Here is a 22,021-nt window from a genome sequence, read left to right as displayed (position 1 = left end):
TGGGGTCTTCACGCCCAAGAACACATACACAGCACTAATTAGACTTAGTGGGCTATAAAAAAGAAAAGGAGGAGGGGGAGGAGGAAGAAGAGGAGGAGGAGTGCAGTCTGGAGGGCAACACATTGAGGAAAAGATGGAGGAGTTGGAGGAAGAAAATCTGGGATGTAACTTACATTCTATAGATGTATGAAATTCTCAAGAAGAAAGAAAAGTTATTTTAAAAATAAAATATGTGAAAAAGGAAAAACGTATTTAGGATACAGTTACCTTTTAAATGAAGATTTTTTTCAAATACCATAATTAAATTTTTTTTCCCATTTTTCAAGGAAGCTTCTGGCCTCTTCACATGTAATTTGTGGGCACTGAAAACACTAGCTGCAGGAAGGAAATGTGACTTGCCCAGCACATCTGCAGGCGGTGAGTCCGTGGAGGTACTCCTCTCCTGCCGATGACTCCTTCTCAGCCCTTTCAACAATACCCACACAGACAGAAAACACCCCCTTCCCTTAGAGCAAACAAGTGCACTTTGTCATTTTTTTCAGTAAGACTCATGAGCGAGTGTATTAACAATGCTTGGAAAGTCTGAAGGGTCTCTTAATTGGCATGGATGAGCTGTGTTCTATTTTGAGGAGATCTTATGCCTTAGAATTTTGCCTCTGCCTGGCTTAAGACACTTCGGCTAAATTCCGCCTCCAGGGACACAGAAGACAGGATTCTCCCTGAACTCCAGATTTTACCAATGAAGGTGCAAGGCATTAAGCAATATTCAAAGCCGAATGCAGAAGATAAGTGATAAGATGGTGAAATATTAAAAGGGAAAGGGGAAGAATTCAAGCACTCAGCATGATGTAAAAAAATCTTCCATCTGTAAGGTGCTTGCCTAAAAAGAATGAAGGATGAACAAAGAGACACGAGCAGGGGGAACACAGAGAAGGGGAGGGGCAATAAGAACTCACCTTTGCCCTAGCCACAACCGTAATTCTAGCCCTAAAAATAGCCCTGCATAACCAGGGCACGAATCCTAAGCCTAGCCCTAAAGCAAACCCTAACCCTTGCCTTAGCCCTAAACTTAGCATGAATCCCAGGCATAGTCCTAACTCTAAGACTAACCCTATCCCTAAACCCACTCTGTCAGTAACCATGAGGAGCAGGGTCATGCCCCCTGAGCGTCACCTTTCCCTTGGGCATCTGCACTATCTCACTGAACCCAGCAATTCTCGAAAGGGTTTCTGATTTGATTGGTCCTGGTGCTATCACTGTGTCAGATTTTGTCAAGGCTCTTTGGTGGTTGAACTATTGATCCCAAACCCTTGAGGGTGGTGCACCACAAGGCTGATTCTGGACCCCTAGTTCCCAGCCAGTTCCATCTTGTGCCCCAGGGGGAAAGTTACTGACCTCTGACTGTGGCTGAGGACAGGGACAAGCCACACCCTTTGCATCGGCAAAGCAACTGAATTGTTAAGAGTCCAACCATCTGAGACAGACAAGCGTGGGATAATGAGCGTTGGGACCACCTTAGTTTTAGGTTATGCACACCCCTTCTTATAATAATGCATCTGCAGCCTAGCTCCTTCACCTGCACAGACTGTGCACAGAAACCCTTCCCCAGACAATGCGCTGGAGTTGAGCTACATGTATTCCCATATCTCTGAACAGTGGTATAAGTTTCCCCATCCCTGGTAATCATCAAATTTAGCAAGTGTCTATTCAAATGTATTAAAGTGTATCTGGGTTTTAAGAATGAGTGGGCCAATCTTGCCTGACTGGTTTTGGGTGTGGGTGGAAAAAAAAAAAGGCCAAACTGTGTCCTCCAGTCACCTTTTGTAAAGAATCCTCTGTTTGCTAATCCAGTACATAATAGGGTGTGCATATGATTAAAACTGGATACATCATGGGAAAGGATGTATGCAGTAGAGAAAAATGATTATGTAACCTAACATGTCAATCAAAATAGAGACCCACCTTCACCACATTCCTAGGAACCAGCTCGTCCCTCCCTTGAACCTCAGAAAGGGAAGCCCTGAACAATAATTAGTGCCTTGAGTAGACTCACTCCTGTGGCCTGCTGCCAATTTTGACAGAGTATAGCTCTGTGACTTTCACTATTCCTTTGCTAAGAACCAAGTCCCCTGCATCTAATGCAAATCTGAGTGAACCATAATTTTCAATTCTTTGGGTAAAGGGCGGAGAACTTGAAATGCCTGGCCCAGACCCTGACCACCAGTAATGCATTCCTCCATAGGAAGCTTCTTACGGTCCTGTGGTCAGAGGGTAAAGCAGGCCACGTGACCTTAGCCTCGGCGATAACTGTGACTCATCGGGGACTGCGCATCCAGCATAGCATCTGGAGGGCTTACTTCATCACTAACTTAAAAGTGAAAAGTTCTGAGAGGAACTCACATCGTGCCTGTGTTTTCTGCCATTGTGTCAATTAAGCAGAAAATGCAGCAATCACACAGGGATTGCTGATTTAGGGTTGTATTTGGGTAGGACACTGACAGCATAAGGAGTAAAGTGTTAGCTCCTTGTTGCCACCATTGCTGCCTGACTTCACTTAGATTCTTCACAGCCTTTCATCTCTGATGTGGCTACTCTGGACCAATTAGATACATGCATTACTGCCAGGCGCTTAGCTGGCTTTGCCACTTAGGTCAAGATCAATTTTGCATCTCCCTGGGTTTTCCTTCATGGTGGTTTCAGCAGTGTGTTGTAACTTTGCTATCTTTATTTCTCAGAATATGTTTTGATGCTGTGTTTGTTCATATGTTCTGACTTCTTGTCTGTGGAGATTTTGAAAGGCAGATACAGGTGCTGACTAATGTTGAAACTCGTGGATCTCTCTTGGCCAGCTAAGCACTCATTTAGGGCACCCCAGACCAGGCTCCACCTCTGGCATCCAGTCCTATTTATTTATTTGTCTGCTTGTTTTTTTCTGAGTCTCACTATGCAGCCCTTGTTCACTTGAAACTTGCTATGTAGACCAGGCTGGCCTTGAACTCAGAGATTTACCTGTGCATGCCTCCAGTGGAGGGATTAAGGGCATGGGCCACAATGCCCAGCTTCTTGTGCAGTTTTGAGTCTCTCTCTTTCTTCCTCACCTTCTTCCTTCCTTTTCTCTCTTCCCTTCCCTCCCATTCCTTCTTCTTCTCTCTCTCCCTCCCTCCTTCCTTTTCTCTCTCTCTTCCTCACTCTCTTTCCTTCCAGTTAGGGTCTCTCTTGTTATTTCTTCACCAAGTTTCTCATGTTTTGTTTTTTTCCCTCCTTGGGCACGCAGCTTCAGAGCAGGACTGTTGGACTGTCCTTCACTGCCTGGCCTGCTCTTACTCACAGTCTCCTCTGAGCTCTTACAGCCAGCTTGTCAGCTCCACCCCCTCTCAGGCTCTGGAAACCCTGCTTGGATATTCCCTCTTGCCTGGATGCCCACTGGGAGATGAGAGCACCCTCAACTCTACTATTGCTGGCATCATTTTTAAGGTTGGGGGAAATGAAGTTCATTGGTAAACTTTTTTTGTTTTGTTTTTTAACCAAGTTGCTTCCTTCCCCGACCCTCTCTTTCACGCTCCTTCTCACACTGCACTCATTATTTCCTCAGACTTCAGCCCATCCCTTGGTTCTGACTACAATTTTTACAGGCTTGCAAGAGGACTGTATTAGTGTTTCTTAAATAAACATTCTACTCCCAGGATGGAAACCCACCAGACTATTTATTTGATTCCTTGGAGTGGGCCTGTGAATAGTTTCCCCACAAAATGTTTCTAAAATGTTTAGACTTCAAGCAAAAGTCACTGATCGTCCTGAGTTGGACACCTAAGTGGAAAAGTTCTGCTAAGTGTACCCAGCCTGCTTAATGATGGGGAAGCAACAAGCTTTGTGTTTTCTCTATAAACAGAATCATTTCCATTTGGCTACTCGGTAGGAATTTGTAGGCTCATTGTAACTTACTGGAAGGCATATAGAGAACAATAGCCAAGTTCTTGCTTTCAATAATGGAAGCCATCAATGAAAGAGGCCGCCCCACCTCCACAACATTCCAGCACCGTCCACTTGCTTGACAGGAACTTCCCAGAAGTTACAACCACGAATATGGACCCTCATCTTCCTGTTACAGACAGGCACTACCATGTGATTTCTTCTTCTTTTTCTTATTGCAACTTGCAAATGTTCCATTCAGTCATGCAGGCTGTACAATGCACAATAGCACTGTGTCCATTCTGTCATGATTTTGTGTATTTTTGTTTTAGGACAGTTGTCTATCAGAGTGCTGTGCAGTATCTTTTAGCCAAGATTTCAATGCTGGATGCTAGAGTCTACTGATTCTTTTTGTTGCTGTTGTTGTTTAAGATTTATTTATGTGGTGTGTGTGTGTGTGAGAGAGAGATAGATAGATAGAGAGAGAGAGAGAGCACTGTGCGCGCGCACACACACACAGCAAGTCCACAAGGGGTCATCAGATTCCCAGAGTTACAGACATTTGTGAGCACCCACCGCGGGTGTTTGGATCTGAGTTCTGGTTTTCTGATGGAGCACTCAGCCACTGAGCCAGCTCTCCAGCCTGTGAGTCTTTTACAGTAATAGCCATAAAAATCATCACAGCCTTAAATGGTATGTTTTCTATTTAGGAATACTAAAATTAACTAAAGCAAGGTGACTATTTTCTGTACAGCTAAGACCAACAGTTCTCCTGTTTTGCCTCAGGAGACACACTTAAACTGTAACTACATTCCCATTATAGCATGGGACATGAGGTGCTTTCAAAAACAACTTCTATTTTCATTTAAAATTACTTAAATATAGAATAGACTGAAAACATGTATCTGTGTGCATATCCACATATAAGCATATGGATAGTTACTTTAAAAAAAATCAAACCTTTTATTTTAAGATAAATGGATTTCATATCAGCTGCAGGAAATAGTGCAGAAAAATCCCACAAATCTGGAATCTAATTTTTTCTTATGAGAACAACTTTTTAAAATGACTTCACTTTTTTACGTGTGTGTGTGTGTGTGTGTGTGTGTGTGTGTGTGTGTGCCACACGTATGTAGGCACCTGCAAAAGTTTGAAAAGGACGTCAGAGTCGAGTCACTGGAAGTGGAGTTACATGCGGTTGTGAGCCGCCTTATCTGTAGGAGCGGTCAGCACATGCTCCGCATCCTCTCCAGCCCCTCCAATGAGAATGCCTTGTAGAATTAACATATTTACGGGCAGGACAATGGCGTTGAGCACTCCTGCTGTGCTGTGGTCATGTGTGAATAGGAATATTAACAGTCTGCTGCTTTCTATTGCCTGAGAATCTCGGTGTAGCCACACCAGCCATCCGAGCTGCCTGGTAACCGTCCCCTCCTCCACCCGACAACTCCTGTTGTGCTGTCTCTTCTCCCTTTCTATCATCCTGGTGCCTAAAGGAAGAGAACGAGGCAGCATAAGTGAGGTTTCTCGGAAACTCATCCCAGTTGCTGGCTATGTCACTGGTTAGTTTCTTTCTGTTGTTGATGGAATTTTTTTTCCCCTGTGCACATTAGGGGTCAGCCTCTGAGCTGTGAATTCTCTGGGCTCTGACACCTGGGTAGTGTCATATGTCTACTGTGACCACATCATATGATCATTCAGACTAGTTCCATACTGAGGATTCCTCTGTTGATCACTCTACCCTTCTTCCTCAAGCTCCGACAAACACATTCATAATATTGTGAACACTCGTGCCTTTCCCGGAGTGCCGGCCAGGTGAACATGCAGGCTTTCTTAGCAACTTTTCTGCTGGAAGTACACCTTTTAGCTTCTTCTGTGATCTGCGGTTGGCTTCCTTTACGTCCACAACACTGGGATGTGCGACAGTTTCCTCCTCTTCCTGGTTAAGCTCAGCTTGGGGCAAGTATGAACGAGGCTTCTCTTTATACTTGTGAGCAGGTTTATGTGTGAACCTAAGTTTTCAGCTCATCTGGGTAAACATCTAGGCACATGGCTGCTAGGTTGTGTGACGGATGTTTGGTTTTGTAAGATGCTTCTGGTTTGTTTCTCAGCTATGACCATATCATTTTGCATTACCACCAGCAGTGAGAATTTCCATTGCTCTACAACCTTGCCAGCCTTTGGTATTGTTAGACTCTGGGATTTTAGCCACTCTCTCGGGTACACAGTGGCCCCTCACTGTTGTTTTCTTTAATTACAGATGTTGCTGAGCTCACTGACATCTGCTAACTTTCCATCTGCACATTTAGTCTTTAGAGACATGGCTGGTGAGATCTTTTGTCCAATTTTAAATCATCTGTTGCTTTATCCTGGATTTTAAGGGTTATTATATATCATATGTACAATAGTTATTAGAATGACAAAGTTACTGTTATATATATGTATGTATACATATTGTTATACATATTAATGGATTTAAATCCACTTTTACAGCCATATGATTTTGTGTATTTGTGTCCTGGCTACATCTATGTATGTGTACTGAGTGCATGCAGTGCCTAAGGAGGCCTGAAGGTGCTGATCTCCTAGAGTTAAAGATGGTTGTGAGTATACATGTGAGACCTGAGAATTAACCTTAGTTCCTCTGGAAGAGCATTGGATATAAATTCGTTATCAGACAGGTGTTTCTAGTCATTCTCTGAGTACATGGCTTGTTTATTTGTTCTTTTAAAAGAGACTCTCACAGAACAACAAACAAATTAATTTTAATGAAGTTCAACTTAAGCAGTATTTTTCTCCTTTCACCAATCATGCTTTTGGTGTTATATCTAAATGCTCATTGCCTAACCCAGATTTACCTAGATTTCCTTCCATATTGTCTCTAGATTTTTACTTTGGCACTGTCTATTTAGGTCTGTGACTGATTTCATTAATATTTGTAGTGGGTGTAATATGCGTATGTGTGTTTGTCTCACATTTTTATTTTATTATTGATTTATATGTATGTGCATGTCTCTGTGTGTCTGGATGAATCAGCAGTCACATTGAAGCGAAAGACGAAAGACAGGCCACTGAAGAACAGCCTCTCAAGCCCTTGACATCTCTAGCAGCAACCTGACCAGCACTCAGGGTCACTGCTAAATTCCAAGGACACTCAGGGGTGCAGAGGACAAAGGAAGAATGAAATCGTTGCCCTTGTTCTTTTTCAGATTGGAAACAGATGACAGTGCAGCCACTCCTGATGAGATCTGATAGACTAATATCAGAAGGAAGGAGAGGGGGACCTCCTCTATCAGTGGACTTGGGGAGGGGCATGCGTGAAGAAGGGGAAGGGAAGGTGGGATTAGGAGGGGAGGAGGGAGGGGCTTATGGGGAGATACAAAGTGAATAAAGTATAACTAATAAAAGTTAAAAAAAGAATTAAAAAAATCCAAATCACTATTTTTGTGTGAAGTGGTAAAAAATCACCAATAAAGTCGTACACTGTGAACATCACCAATCCTTGAACTCTAGATGTTAGACATTATAAGACTGATGAACAGTGTTTGACCAAAGCCTACACTGTATAAAGAGACACAGGAAAAGGAAAGGACTTGTCTGAGACTAGCTGTGGCTCTACTCTGAAGATTCTGGCTTCTGCTGAAGCACCCTGAGCCTTCTGTCACTAGGTGAGTGGGACCCTCCGCTCACCCCCACTGACTCTCATCCTGTGCAGTGCCGTGCATGCACATGGCTCGGGCCCTGCTCCTCCTCTTCTCCCTCACTGTCTCAACCTCTTAGTTTCAATTTAGTAGATAATTTTCCCCTTTCCCATTTTTAACGTGTGCACACGCATGTTTGCCATATAAGGGTGTGCATGCACATGGTGTGTGTGCAAGGTTGGGAATCATCCTTCATTGCTCCTCCACCTTATTCGCTGAGGCAGGGTCTCCTAGTCAAACGCAGAGCTCATTGATATGGCTAGCCTCCCTAGGCAGCTTGCTCTGGAGATCCTGCCTCTGCCTTCTGAGTTACAGGCAGGTCAACACAGCTGCCCTGCATCTGTGGGGGTTCTGGGGATCTGAACTCTGGTCCTCATACTCACATAGGAAGCACTGTGACCAAGGAACCACTTCTCCAGACCCATACATTTTAAGCATATGAAGGCATCGACACTAGGGAGACTACTACGCCAAGTGAGACATACTTCTTGCCCTCTATACCCCACCTCAACGACTTCAATATAAATATATACACACGCAGTGTGGTATGGCGGACTTGAAGTCCCATCTGCAAAAGTCTTCATTGTCACCTACTCAAGTTTTTTATGGAAATCCTTTTAATGGACTCCTTAATTCTCAGAGCCCCAGTGAATAAAAACCCCTCTTACCATTCTGGCATGAAAGTGCTAATATCTGGATCTCAACTGTTGCTGAGGTGCCAGTTAATTGTTCTCAAATGCTGGCTAAAGCAAACCTTTCTGGTTGTTAGGTCCCAGGTCAGCAATGACAAAACCAACCCTTGGCAGTTCTCATTCAGTCCGATCTGAGGTTTAACATATGATCCACCTGGATCACCTTATTGCATATTCTTCCTATACCTCTTTTCCTTCTTTTTTTTTTTTTTTTTTTTTTTTTTTGCAAATATCTCAGTTTTATCTCTCCTCTCTGTTTATCAGAGATAATCCCTTCACTCTGGAATGTCGAACAGAGGCTGCAAACTGCTGGATCTTGATGAGCCTAACTGAAAACGATAGTTATTGCCATCACTCTTAGTGTAAGACCCGACTGCTGAAGACACCACACTCCACAGGACGTGAAGAAATCACGCTGGCGTAACCTGGGAGCGTTGCCACTGCTGCTTAGCTGTTATGGTTTTGGAAGGTGTTATACAGGCTGCTGGGGGAGAAAAGTTATCGGCAGTCTTATTCAGCTGTGATCCATGTTAGCTACAATTATGAATGTTCTGGCAAGGTAAGCCCATGGGTGTAATAGTGGCATTAATGTTATGGGTATAACCAAAGGCTTTCTAATTGGATTTGAGGTCCACTGTAAACCTGGCCAAGAGCCCAGGGCTACATAGCTTATAGGTCCAATAAGTAAACATATTACTGTTATTTTGCTAAATGGACATGGTATCAAACTGCCTTCTAAATATATTGAAAACAATTTTAAACAAGGTTTAATCTGGAGATGAATAGGTCATCCTAGAGACTATAAAACAAAGAGTTGATCAGAAGTAAAATGAACCTCAAATGACAAGCCTGACATTCAAGCCCTTCCTCCAACTGGTTCAAGTGGCTTCTGGGATTTCTTTCAGATGATACCTTGATACCTTGCTATAGTGCATCTGGGCTGCATGGACAGTAAATACACTGGACATATTAAAGGCAAAAGAAATATTTCTCACAGCCATAGAATCATAAAGTTCAAAATCAAGGCATTAGCTCAGCCCTCTTCTAGATGATGAGCTACCAACTTGCCTTGAAGTCCTCAACATTATGGAATGGCCAAACTAGCACCCATGGTCTTCTTCTATAAAAACAACAGCTGTGTTGAGCAGCGCCATCCCTCAATGACCTGCACCCATGCAGAGGCCCCACCTGCTAACACCACCACACAGGTGATTAGGGTTGGACATGGGAACTTCGGTATCATGCAACATACATAAACACATAACCTTTCCAACCATGCCCTGTGTCTAATACTGCTATTCCTAGCCCCACTAAGAAGCTTTGCCTTTTTCAGAAGTAAACTTTAGTCCCCTAAGTTTGTAAAGCTCTGTTCTTCCATAGAGTTGGTATCTTTCTTCTCTCTTCACTGTTATGCCAATATTTATAATACAAATAATTGTTCTCGTTCCTGACTCCATCCTGACTTTGCAATTTTATAAAAATAAAAAAGGTGATACATGAAACACCTCAATCAATATTAATGAAAGAATATATGGATTATGAATTATTTTATTATTTTTTTTTCAAAGTATTTTACTAATTTAACAACTTGATTATTGGATAGAAAACCTGCATATTCAATAATCAATTAGTTATCTTTTTATAGAAAATTCATATGTATTTCTAAATTATTTTAGAATATCTTTTAAGCATAATAAAAATTAAAAAATATATACATATATTTGGGGGATGGAGAGATGGCTGAGTATTAATAGCACATACTGCTCTTCCAGAGGACCCAAGTTTTGTTCCCACCAGCCGTGCCAGGCACCTCACAACCACTTGTAACTCCAGCCCCAGGCGGCTGGATGCCCTCTTCTGGCTTATGCTGGTATCTGCACTCACGTGCACATAGCACCCCCACCAACACACACACTCCCACATACACATCCTTGAAAATAAAATGAATCTTTAAAACAATTTTTTTTCTTGTCTATAGGCAACTTCCAATACACAAAAGCACCTGGAAATAAGCACATGAGTGATTACCAATTACTACATCTAACTCAGGCAGATTTTCAAACAAATAGCAACGCTGTGTGACCCTGGCAGGGGAACATCCTCTGTCAACAGATTTGAAGAGTGCCTTTCACTGAAACAACTAGTGCTGATCTGATCAAAGGGTTATAAATGTCAGTGCTAATGACAGCAGAGAAGCATTTGAGGGAAAGCTTCCAATCTGACGTTCTCTCTCAGATTATCTTACTGCTGCATACATGGAATGGTGCTTTTGGAAGAAGGGTGTAATTAAAGGAGTATGTGGGTGTTATGTGGTAGGGGTGAAGCCCTGCCCCCAAATCCAAATGCCCACTGAGACCATCAACGCACTCTCACGCTGACTCCCAAAGAGATTTCCCCTAAGAAATGTGTTCCAAGCAATCTTAATTCCCATCATTCCTGCTCATTACAGAAAGATGCTGTTATCCAATATTTGCTAATTATGATCGAGACCAGAAACACAGCGAATTTCAAAAGAAACAATGGAAACAAAACATCTGAAAATCATTTCCTGCTGGTCTTTGTAATCCTGCTACTCACGGCAGATCTTCCAGTTTGGAGGCTTCGTGTCTTGGATCCAGCAGGTCAAAGCCACATTCATTGTAGATTTCCAAGTAAGAAATATGTGTTGTGTAGATCTTGCTGCTGTCCTGATTGGAGAAGGAAAAGGCATTATTTAATGACTAAAAACAACTGTTTGGCTAGACAGAGATGCACTATTTGTCTTTGGACTTTCCTCATAGCATCCCTCCTTTGCCTTTCCATGTTATATGGTTTACATTTTCAGTTCGTGACACTTTCGAGTTGCTGTGGCCATCTGCATGAAGGGTTGTTTTTTATTTTTTTGTAATAGCCAATATCCATGATTACAAGTTAACTTCAGTCTGTTTTATTGGATCCACATTATACATAAAATGCCAGGATCCACTTGGTTGTAGGACTGAATAATGCATCTTTCTGTGAACAGCCTATTCATAAAAGAGCAAAGATTATTTATTACTTTGGTTCAAAGACTTCAGTAGCAAAGGAGTTTCTAGTCTTGATCATAATTCATTTTCCTTTACTTTCTTACTACTCCGAATCTTAATTCTTTTACAAGTATTTAATGGTTTACGTGTGCGCGCGCATGAGTAGAGCTACCCATAGAGGCCAGAAGAGGACATCAGATTCCTGGAGCTAGAATTACAGGCAGTTGTCAGCCACGCAATATGGGTGCTGGAAACCAAACTCCATCCTCTGCTGGAGTAGTCCCGCTTCTAAGATGGTTTCATACTAATAACTTATGAAATAACCCTGATTTTGGGAAAAAAAACTGCCATAAGAGAGGAATATCTACATTTCAAGTCCTACCAAAAACATCTGGGCAACAAGAACCACTGTGGCTATTGCTGTTGTCACTGATGTTGAGAACAGAAGCCTCCAAATGGAGAACTGAGTGTGTGGTCAACTTGGGATTTATGATCACCTAGACACACCCAGGTAGGTATGTCTGTGACGGGGTTTCCAGGGTTGTATAGCTGGGGAATGAAACCCTCGCTGAATATGGACTGTATCTTCCAATGGGCTAGAGTCCTGAACTGAAGAAGAAGTGGGGAGAAAGGAACTTCCTGACTGTGGACGTGGTGTGACAGTTACACCATGCTCTTACCACCACCTTCTCCCCACCTGGTGCACTTATCTCCTCAGACAGGGCAAGATCAACCCTGCAAACCCTGCATTAAACTGTTTTTGTTGGGTATTGTCACAGCCACGGTCAAAGTAGCTAAAACAATACAAGAATATAAAAGGAAAGGGTACAAAAAAGAACAGTGACTTGGAGCCATCGTGTGTGTTTTGAAGACACTCTCTTCTTGGCGTTCTTGGCTCCTCCAGCTTCCATTTTTTTTCTGCAGTTTTACTGGCACACATGCTCAGATCTCACTGAGTGATGTGGCAAGCTACCTTTCCTGGTCCTTTTCAGCATCTGGGTTGCCAGACTGTAATGTAACACATGTGTTCCCTGAGACAGCCATTTCGTCTACCCCAAACAAGTCCAAGCCTCACAATGCTTCAACATAAGGAGAAGTGATTTCTTAAACAAATGGAATCCTTAAGTCCAGTGGAAATGCACTGTCACTCGCAGGCCTTGGTTTGTCTTCAAGGAAAACTTGGCTTTGGTCTCCTGGTGAGATCTCCTGTCTAAGGCAATCAGCAGGGGCCTCTGGGTACAGTCTGTGTTTCTAGTCTCCAGTATAGACACACTCCATGGGCACTTTAAGTTGCCAGGCCGGTTTTTAGCACAATCTACTATGATTACTATGAACGTGTTGTGGCCCATGGCAGAAACTGGTCTATTTCAGTTTCCCTGGCTGTCAGTTGGTCCAGTGGGCTTTCTTCAACTCCAGGAAAATACTTGAAATGATTCAGACTAAGCAAGACTTAGAGTGACATCAATGACACAGGATCTCCTAACAACCCTGATAGGGGGCCAGTGCCCTGGACGCTTGGTGGACTTTCAGGGCTGTTCTTTGGTAACCACAGAGAATATTTTAGAAGAGACAAAACATACTTCCTGTTAGGAGAGGATGTATCCATTCTGTTCAAGCTACTCAAGGAAATTGGCTTCATTGATTCTGAGAGCTTCTTTTAAAAGGTTTTCTGAAACTGGTCAGGTAGCATTTGGCCACATGTACATATATGAATACTGATGAGTATGGTAACAATTCTTAAGTATTTGCATATGTAAATATTAATGGTGTGGTAATAACGATCACGAACTAAGCATACCTTGTGAACCAAAGAACTTTAAAGATTTGTGTTTATTATTTTTAATTATGTGCTTCTCCATGTGGGTATGTGCGTTGAGAATGCAGTGTCCATAGAGGCGAAAAGAGGGCACTGGAGCTCCTGGAGATGGAGTTATAGACAGTTGTGAGTAGCCTGATACCAGGGCTCAAAACAAAACCCTGCAGGAGCGGGCCACACTCTTAATTGTCTGAGCCATCTCTCCAGCTCAAGACCTTAGAATGTTTGGCCCTCACAGCAACTCTATGACATTGAGACATGGAGCCACATGCCATCAGCGGTATGTGCTCTCAGAACCCTGACAGCCTACACGACCCTGCCCATCCTTTCAAGATGATAGCCTTCTGCTTTGTTCCACAGCAACAAAAAACTATTGGGAATTGTAGCCCCTGTCTGTGAAATATGTGAACAAGGCAAAACAGGTAGTGTCAGGCACACATGAGGAAACGAGGAGCCGGGCTCTGGATGTGGCACACACTCTACTCGGCCCGCCCTCTTTCACATTTTCTGGCGCACACAGTTGGCGCGCTTGGGCCAGTGAGAGAAGAGCTGAACTAATGGATAATTGCTGCTTTATGGATGGCAATTAGAATTATGCAGATCTCAGCAATTTCTTCTCGTCTTTGCAGCTCAAAATGCAAAGAACATTCAGTAGGGAATTCCAGAGTGACTGTTACAACAACCCAGTAAGACACTTATACAGAACTCAAGGACTTGCTGGAGCTGGAAGGGAGACAGAGGAGCCTCCAGAACAGCTCAGTCCTTGCTTGCAGAAAATGGAGAGCAGAAACCCACAGAAGTTAAGTGACTCATCACAGGAAATGGGTTTAAGCACAGCCAACAAAACAAAGCCAAGCTGAGCTAGAGAGGAAGTGGAGACAAGGCAAGGGAGCAGCCTGGCTTACGGAGCTGTGGACCTAGAAAAAAAATCTCAATAGAGGCTCAGTTTTTCCAACTAGGAAATGGGACTGAAGATGCCAAACTTGCTAGTCACCGTATACAATGTATTAAAAATCCACATATGGGGGCTGGAGGGCTGGCTTAGCGAGTAAAGCGCTTGCTGTGCAAGCATGAGGATCAGAATTCAGATCCCCAGAACCCATGTGGAAAGCTGGGTGTCTCGAGTGTACCGAAGTCACCCTGATGCCGGGAGAGGGGGAGAGAAGGACACCCCCAGACTCCACTGACCAGCCAGTCAAATCAATAAGCCCACGTTCAGTGAGAGACCCTGTCTCAAAAAAAACTCAGTAGAGAGCAACAGAGGACCACCGACATCAACTTCTGTACCATCCCCACACACCCAGATACACAAGCGTCCATTGTACCTATTCCCACTCCGCCACAGAAGTTATCATTTGCTCCTTAAACCCTGTAGGCGTCTCAGCGGAGCCCCAGCCTTTGCTGAAGTCCTACCCTGGCAAGAAAAGCACCTTCTTAGTTGCTACTTCTCCAGCAAAATCCTAACCTTTAAGTGTAAAGGCCAGAGTTAGTCCACAATCATGCATTCCCCTGCGGGCACAGTGTGGAATGCCTTATCACATTTCCTCACAACTGTGTGTTTCTGTTGAATAGGTCAAGCAAAACGTGGGCTCTTTTCCTCTTTACCTTTTGTAACTGCTCAAAAACATAGGACAGAGTCCTCGGAATGATGCCTCTGTCGCTGTAGCGCTCAGCCCCACCTGTGATGGTGAATGTCTTTCCACTGCCCGTCTGCCCATACGCAAAGATGGTGCCATTGTAACCTGCCAAGACACTGCAAGAAGAAAGGACAGAATTTCAATGGCTAGGTGGACACACACATTGGCACAAGGTGCCTCATAGTTGAACAGTAACCCTATAAAAAACTACTGAAAATACATTTGTAAGATAGTTACAAAATATTTAATTATGTGACAGTGCAGTTAGAAGTGTGTGTGTACGTGTGTGTATGTATATGTGTATTCATGACTACATATGTCAGTGCAGGAGCACCTATGGAGGCCAAAGGTCGACACTGTGGATCTTCCTAAATCCACCGTATTTGAGACACCCTCCCTCACTGAACTTGGAGCTCACTAATGACTGAATTACCCAGACATTGAGCTCCGGGGACCCTCCTGTCCCCACATCCCTCACTCATGCTGCTGGGCTCAGCTTTCACACAGATGCTGAAGAGCGAACTCGGGCCCTCACGTTTGGGTGGCAAGCACTTTACCGACTGGGTCATCATGCATGGCCTGCTGAATGGTTTTTAATCCAGGAATCTTAGGATTTCTCTGAGGAAGGACAGGCCACTCAAAATACTCCAGCACCTTAATACTGTCTTCAGGCTTTACTGGACTGGACTTAAAGAATGAGCTATGAAAAGTCATCCCAGGGGAACATTTGTGATTGGGCACGGTCTTAGTTTCCCTCCGTGTAGCTCCCCTGGTGAATACTCATTGCATAGCCACCCTTAAATTACTAGACACACCCTTTAACAACTATATTACCTGCAGTCTATTTCTCTGTGTAACACCTACCATCAACAGAAATTCCTCAGGAACCCTCCACCCTCCTTGGAATGACTGGGGCTTTTTGGTGTTTTGTTTTGTTTTGTTTTGTTTTGTTTTGTTTTGTTTTGTTTTGTTTTTGGTGGAAGATGTTACCCCATGTGTATCATTCAGCCCAGCAGAGAATCCTATGATCTGACAGTGGTCTTAAGGAGCTCTCAAAACACCACCTGTAATGTAGGCTCTTAACGACGTGTTCTGTAGATGTGGACTTTGAAGAGTGGGCCTTTTATCTATGATATACAGAGCAGTAAACTCCTGCAGTTTTACTGTCTTTTTGCTACAAGTGGATCCTTGATCCTCAAGATGTTTCCACCAAGCCAGCTGCCATGAAGTCAGCTAATGGGACCCACGTTTCGAGCGGGACTGTAAGTGGATAGCTCCCTGAAATCATGTTTCACACCATTTGCATGGCGAATCCTGCTCTGCCCTGGCTGCTGAGATTCTGCCCATAGTTCACTCTAGATCTCCCTCTGCTTTTGACATGGTGAGTGACAGTCTTCAGAGTGATTCTGAGGTAACTCGGGTGTTGCACAGAGCTTATTCTGAAGAGGTCAGTTAAGTCCTTAGCATCTTATGCAGCTGGAAACCTCAGAAGGATGTGTTCAGCGACACACTGATACGCGCATTACCCTGTTGAGTGCAAATATTGCTTTCAAGCCTGACAGACTTAGTACAGGGAGTGGGGAAAGCATTACTACTGTGTGGGTCAATACTGCTTTCAAGAAGGTGAATCACGTTTCCACCTGTTTCCTGTTTCCACCGCATAGGCACAGCCTATTAAAAGTGATGACTGAGGGTGACTCAGGGTCCTCTCTGACCATTCATCTGATTTTTTAATACCAAAATCTTATCTCACTCTGCTAGTGGACTGTATGCCTGCTCTAATATGTGTTTCCTTACACTCCTTTGCTAAGGGGTGGAAACACGGCCTGAACAAAGGAATGTTTAACTCCCAGCAGCTCCAGTGGCTGCACAAGGATGAGCACAGGCAAGGGAGCTTTGTGAGTGGTTCTGTGCATAAAACCACTTTCTGTTGTAGGTATGAGGTCCTGAGTTCGACTCTCTGGCACTCACACAAAAGGCCAATGTGGTCATGTGTGCACCTGTAACCAGGGCACTGTGGAAGGAGGACCAGAAAGTGTCTGGAGCTTGCTGGCCACCAGCCTAGCTCTAGGTTCAGTGAGAGAGTCTGTCTTTTGAGGGAACAGGGCAGGGAATGATAGAATGAGACACTAGACATCCTCCTCAGGCACAGGCTTCATGACTAACGAATAGAAATAACATTTCGGAAGATTTGAGCTGTCACCATCTCCCCTCTGCTTCTTTGCCAGAAGAATGGACATAACGTTCATAAAATTTCTATGGAAACTTAAGAAACGTGTGATAGCCAAGACAACAGGGACAAACGTGAAAGCCCGCACTTCCTACTTGCAGCTAACTGGAAGGCTGAAGTACTGAGGGTGGCAGAATACTGGCGCAGGAGAACAACCAGCGTCAGACCCCACAGTCCCAGAGTCGCCTAGTGCTGCTTCAGCGTTGTCTCTCAGCATGAATGCACCTGAATGGGTAAAGGGGGGTGAACACGCGAGCGCAAAGGTCCACACATATCTGAGGGGGGTATCAGCTGCCAGACACAGACACTGGGAACTAAACTCAGGTCTTCTACAAGAATGGAACAGTCTTAGCTACTGAGCCATTTCCTCAGCACCCTCCCCCCCCCCTTTTTTTTTTCACAAATCATCTCTCTTACAAGGGAACTGACACCACACTGACAAGACACAGCACATGAGGAAATATATCACAGGACCATAAGTCAGTTGAAAAGCAGAAAAAGGGGCCGGCAAGATGACTTAGAGGGTAAAGGTGCTTGCTGCCAAATCTGAAGAACTGAGTTCAACCCCTGGGATCCACCACATACACACACAAATGCACGCACACACACACAGGAGAATAAAAGAAAGAAAAGTGGGCAATGAATTTAAAAGCTTTCCACTTCTAATTCTAATGAATAAAATATGCCATCTCCATACCATATGTCCATACATTTAAAAGAATATATTCAACTTTATAGCCTATGTTAGATGAAAGAAGCCAGCCACAGAAGGTCATATTCTAAGACTCTGTCTCTGCAAAATGTTCAGATGGGCAAATTCCAATCAGTGTAAAAAGTGGGTTAGTGTCTGGCACCAGCTGAATGAAGACAGAAAATGGGGAGCAAGGACTGCACACAGTCAAGGGCTTCTTTTAGGGTAACAAAATGTCCTAAAATTAACTGATGGTCACTGACCACTCAACACTTATGCTAAAAACCTACTTTGCTGTATTCATCAACAAATTCTACTGTGTGTGTGTGTGTGTGTGTGTGTGCACATGCGCACCAGGGTACATGGGCGGAGGTCCAGGGACAGTTTAACAGAGTGGATTCTCTCTACCACGTGTGTTCTGGGGATCAATCTGGCCCATGGGCTCAGCAGCAGAGCCTTTCCCCAGTGAGCCTCCTCACCAGATCCTTAAATGATGTTCTTCAAATGACAAAGGGCATGCAAGTGACATCGTAAGGAAGCTGCTGTTCCAGTACAGAAGAAGAGGAATTCACAGGAAGTCCTTAGCACCAAGATGCTCCTGCTGCCTTTACTGTGTGTCTGTACTGATAGACAAGAGTGGCAAATGATAAAATCCAGCAACTAACCAAGTCGGCAGATATTTGTGGTGGGAGCTACCTCTCAGCAGCCTAAAATCAATACTGCAGGCTCCTGCTGATCCTCACGGCCTGGGGTGTGGAAGTAAACCCAGGGCTTCTAGAGTGGGGTTTGAGGGTCAGATGAAATTTCTGTTGTAGAGGTCAGCTCTCTCCCTTTGCAGAAAGTACACTAGCCCTAAGAGACTAAGTTATACCGACAAGATATTTTGTCAGCACTTATCTTTTAAGATTTTTATGAATAACCCCAAAATAAAGCCTACACCCTATGGGAGATTCTAGACTGAAGTAGGAATTAAACACATAATATGTTTCCACACTAGAAAAATAGAAACTTTTTTTTTCTGGTTTAGCCTTTTCATTTCTATTATTCTTGATTGGTTATACTAGAGCACATATAGAAGATCTTGTAGGTCTGAAGAAAAGGAAATTTCAGTTGTTTATGCATGATGAGAAGGTCTTAGCATCCTCCTATACAATGACCATGACAAAGTAACCAATAAAAATTATTGTGCTGGACATGGTGGCACACGCCTTTAATTCCAGCACTTGGGAGTTAGAGGCAGGCTGATCTCTGTGACTTATGGCTGGCTTGGTGTACATACTGAAATTGTCTCAAAAAATTTTGTAATGAGCTGGGCGGTAGTGGAACATGCCTTTAATCCCAGCCCTCAGGGAGGCAGAGGCAGGAGGATCATTGTGAGGCCAGCTTCTGACCTCCCAGGGCTCCTGAGCCTACATGGAGCACACGCATTCCCTCAGGTATTCGAATGTACACGTAATACATATAATCATAAAAAAGAACCAGTAACTAATGTCATTAGAGACCTATTAACTACTTTTGAGCCAACAAAAGAACTCCCTCTAAAATTAATTCTGAGAAACATATAAACTATAGTTATTGAGCTGTTTGATTCAAGATCAGGCTGATATCATAGAATCAGGAAGGACCAACTTCTTCTTTGAGGAGAGCAGTAGCTGAAGCGGTACCCTAAAAAGGTCAGCTATCTGTTGTTTGTTGAGATAGTAACTCAAAGAGCCCCGGCTGGCCTTAAACTCTCTCTATAGCCAAGGCTGACCTTGAACTCCTGATCCCCCTGCTTCCATCACCAAGTGCTGGGATTACAAGTGTGCATCATTACGTAGTGTTGAAGGATCATCTTAGTTTGATAGTATTCTAACAGCTTAGCATTAGAAAAGCTAAGAATGAAAGAAATGCCTATACTGTATGACTGTTTGGATAAAACAAAATCACTTGGAAAACATAGGCCAATTAATATGAGGACCACCACTTTAAAGCTAACTGAAATTACACTATACTTACAGCAAAGTTGAGTAAAAACTGTGAAAAATACTAGCCTAGAGCTGAATGAAATTTAAATTCCTCTGTTTGGGCCACTGGTTCCTTCTTAGCACGGGTCACCTATTATAGGCCACAGTAGCTGGAAGTCATTTCTTGTGACATTCTGTTTTCCTCTTCCTAAAATGAAGTCCCAAGTCCCCCACAAGCAGCCCAAGGCAGTAACTGCTGCTTTTTTAGAGCAACATGCTAAGAGACTCAATGGTTCGCACTCAGAATATCTAAATGGACTAATTTAATAGTGCAAAGCATTCTTTTGCTGTTGTTTGTTCATGGGTGTGTGTGTGTGTGTGTGTGTGTGCATGTTTCCCTGTGTGTGGGGAAGCCACACGGCTGATGTTGGGAATCCTCAATCACTCTTCTCCCTTATATACAGAGGCAGGTCTCTCAATCCAACCCAGAGGTCACAGATGTGGGGTTTCCCAGATGCTTTGCTTTGGAGATCTGTTCTCTGGTTTTTGCAGCTGGAATGACATATACCAGGCATTTTATGTGGGTTCCGGGGATCTGGACTCCGGTCCTCATGCTTGTGTGACAAGTATTTTAACTACTTCCCAGCCTGACAACATGACTTTCTTTTCTTTTTTTATTTATTACAATTTATTCACTTTGTATCCCAGCTGTAGCCCCCTACCCCCTTCCCTCTTCCTTCTCCTCCCATGCCCCTCCCCAATCCACTAATAGGGGAGGTCCTCCTCCCCTTCTATCTGACCCTAGCTTATCAGGTCTCATCAGGACTGGCTACATTGTCCTCCTCTGTGGCCTGGTAAGGCTGCTCCCCCTCAGGTAGAGGTGATCAAAGAGCCAGCCCATGAGAGTTTATGTCAGAGACAGTCCCTGTTCCCCTTCCTAAGGTACCCACTGGGACACTGAGCTGCCATGGGCTATATCTTTGCAGGGGTTCTAGGTTATCTCCATGGATAGTCCTTGGTTGGAGTATCAGTCTCAGAAAAGACCCCTGTGCCCAGATTTTTTGGTTCTGTTGCTCTCCTTGTGGAGCTCCTGTAAGAGGAATTAGAATTCAGTTTGGTAATACTATCCCGTTCCATGATAAGCCTCCCCAAACCCACCATCTACAAGAGCTTTTGCTCCAGGATGCTATGGGCATGCAAATCAGGCTAATCAGATTCACTCTCATGTGGATTCCCAGAGAGAGGAGAAGGGAAGAAGGAAGAAAATGAGGAGGAGAAGGAAGAAACCCTTTTTGTATTAGGATCACTGGGTCACAGCTGCCATATGCCTTATGCCCTGCCATTTTGCATAAGGGAGCAGAGGACAGAGCATGGAGAAGGAATACCAGCTACTGTCAGGGGCTAATCAGATAACAAAGTACCTTCCTTTCAGGGTTTTTTTTTTTTTTTTTCAGTAGTTTCAGCTAATCCAATTATACGAACCAGGAAATCCTCTGCTACTGAGCTTGGATGTATAAATATGCAACTTAAGAGTGACAATCAGCACCGTTCCTTCAGTGACCCTGTTGGGAACATAGCACGAGAGTCCTGTGCCCGTGGATCACTGGAGAAAAGAGGAATATTAAGCACATAGGATTATTTTTCTGCTGTAAAATGTTAAAACCTGTTCCTCCATGTAGCACTCTGGGACTTGGAAGTGATTAATAGCCCGGTGGTCTGAGTTATCTGTTGGGCCAGGCCTTTATCAAGCTTCTACAACTAGAACCAGGTGGCTAGCATTCTGAATGACCCTTTCAGACAGTGGCTCCCCAGGCTCCCACAACCAGGACCAGAGGTCACTAACAGCCCAAATGACCTCTATACTATCTGTATTATCAAGACCAGGCCAGAGCCTCCCCTAGGCCCTAAAGCTAGTTAAGGTAGCCTGTCCCGAGGATCCATCTCCTTGGAAGAAATGACATGTGCCTTGGGTTGCCTTCCAGTGTAATTACACTTCCTTGTGCATTGGAGATTTATTATACTGGAAAATGTGGTAGTTCAAGCTGATCTTTTACAATCCCTTTGTATGCGACTTTTGCTTTCTGGTTTGCCATGGTCTTCAAACTCCTAATTGTCCTGAGACTAAGGTGTTTCCCAAATATGTTATCTGCCAAAACTTGATTGTGGGGCTATGTCAGCACACAGTGACACGGTGCCAGTCACAGCACCACACAGCTTTTCGAACAGACTACTGAGGGTACTATTGAACATTTAGTTCCCCCGAGGTCAAGGACTGTCCTTTCTCTTACATTTATAGTCGAGAGCCTAGCCTTTAACAGCTGAGCCATCTCTCCAGCCCTTAAAGGTAGCAGGGAACTGAACCCTGGACTCTCAGCTTCTGGGTCAGCAGCCTGA

The 22,021-nt window shown here is 43.8% G+C and overlaps 1 protein-coding gene across 2 annotated transcripts in view; it reads right to left on the bottom strand.

The window, feature by feature from the left end:
* The window catches only part of Kif6 (kinesin family member 6), a 285,962-nt gene that overhangs the window by 212,804 nt on the left and 51,137 nt on the right, over positions 1 to 22,021 (bottom strand). The window contains exons 4-5 of one of the 2 annotated variants that reach the window (XM_060369640.1): positions 14,729 to 14,876; positions 10,880 to 10,989 (exon numbers count right to left, since the gene is read on the bottom strand). In XM_060369640.1, coding sequence (XP_060225623.1) covers positions 10,880 to 10,989; positions 14,729 to 14,876 — 258 coding nt within the window. The remainder of the gene's footprint in view (positions 1 to 10,879; positions 10,990 to 14,728; positions 14,877 to 22,021) is intronic. The other variant, XM_060369641.1, reaches the window with a different exon arrangement.

The sequence above is a fragment of the Meriones unguiculatus genome, chromosome 16, assembly GCF_030254825.1.
Source record: "Meriones unguiculatus strain TT.TT164.6M chromosome 16, Bangor_MerUng_6.1, whole genome shotgun sequence".
In the NCBI taxonomy this organism is placed as follows: Eukaryota; Metazoa; Chordata; class Mammalia; order Rodentia; family Muridae; genus Meriones; species Meriones unguiculatus.
This window is presented reverse-complemented; position numbering and strand designations above follow the sequence as displayed.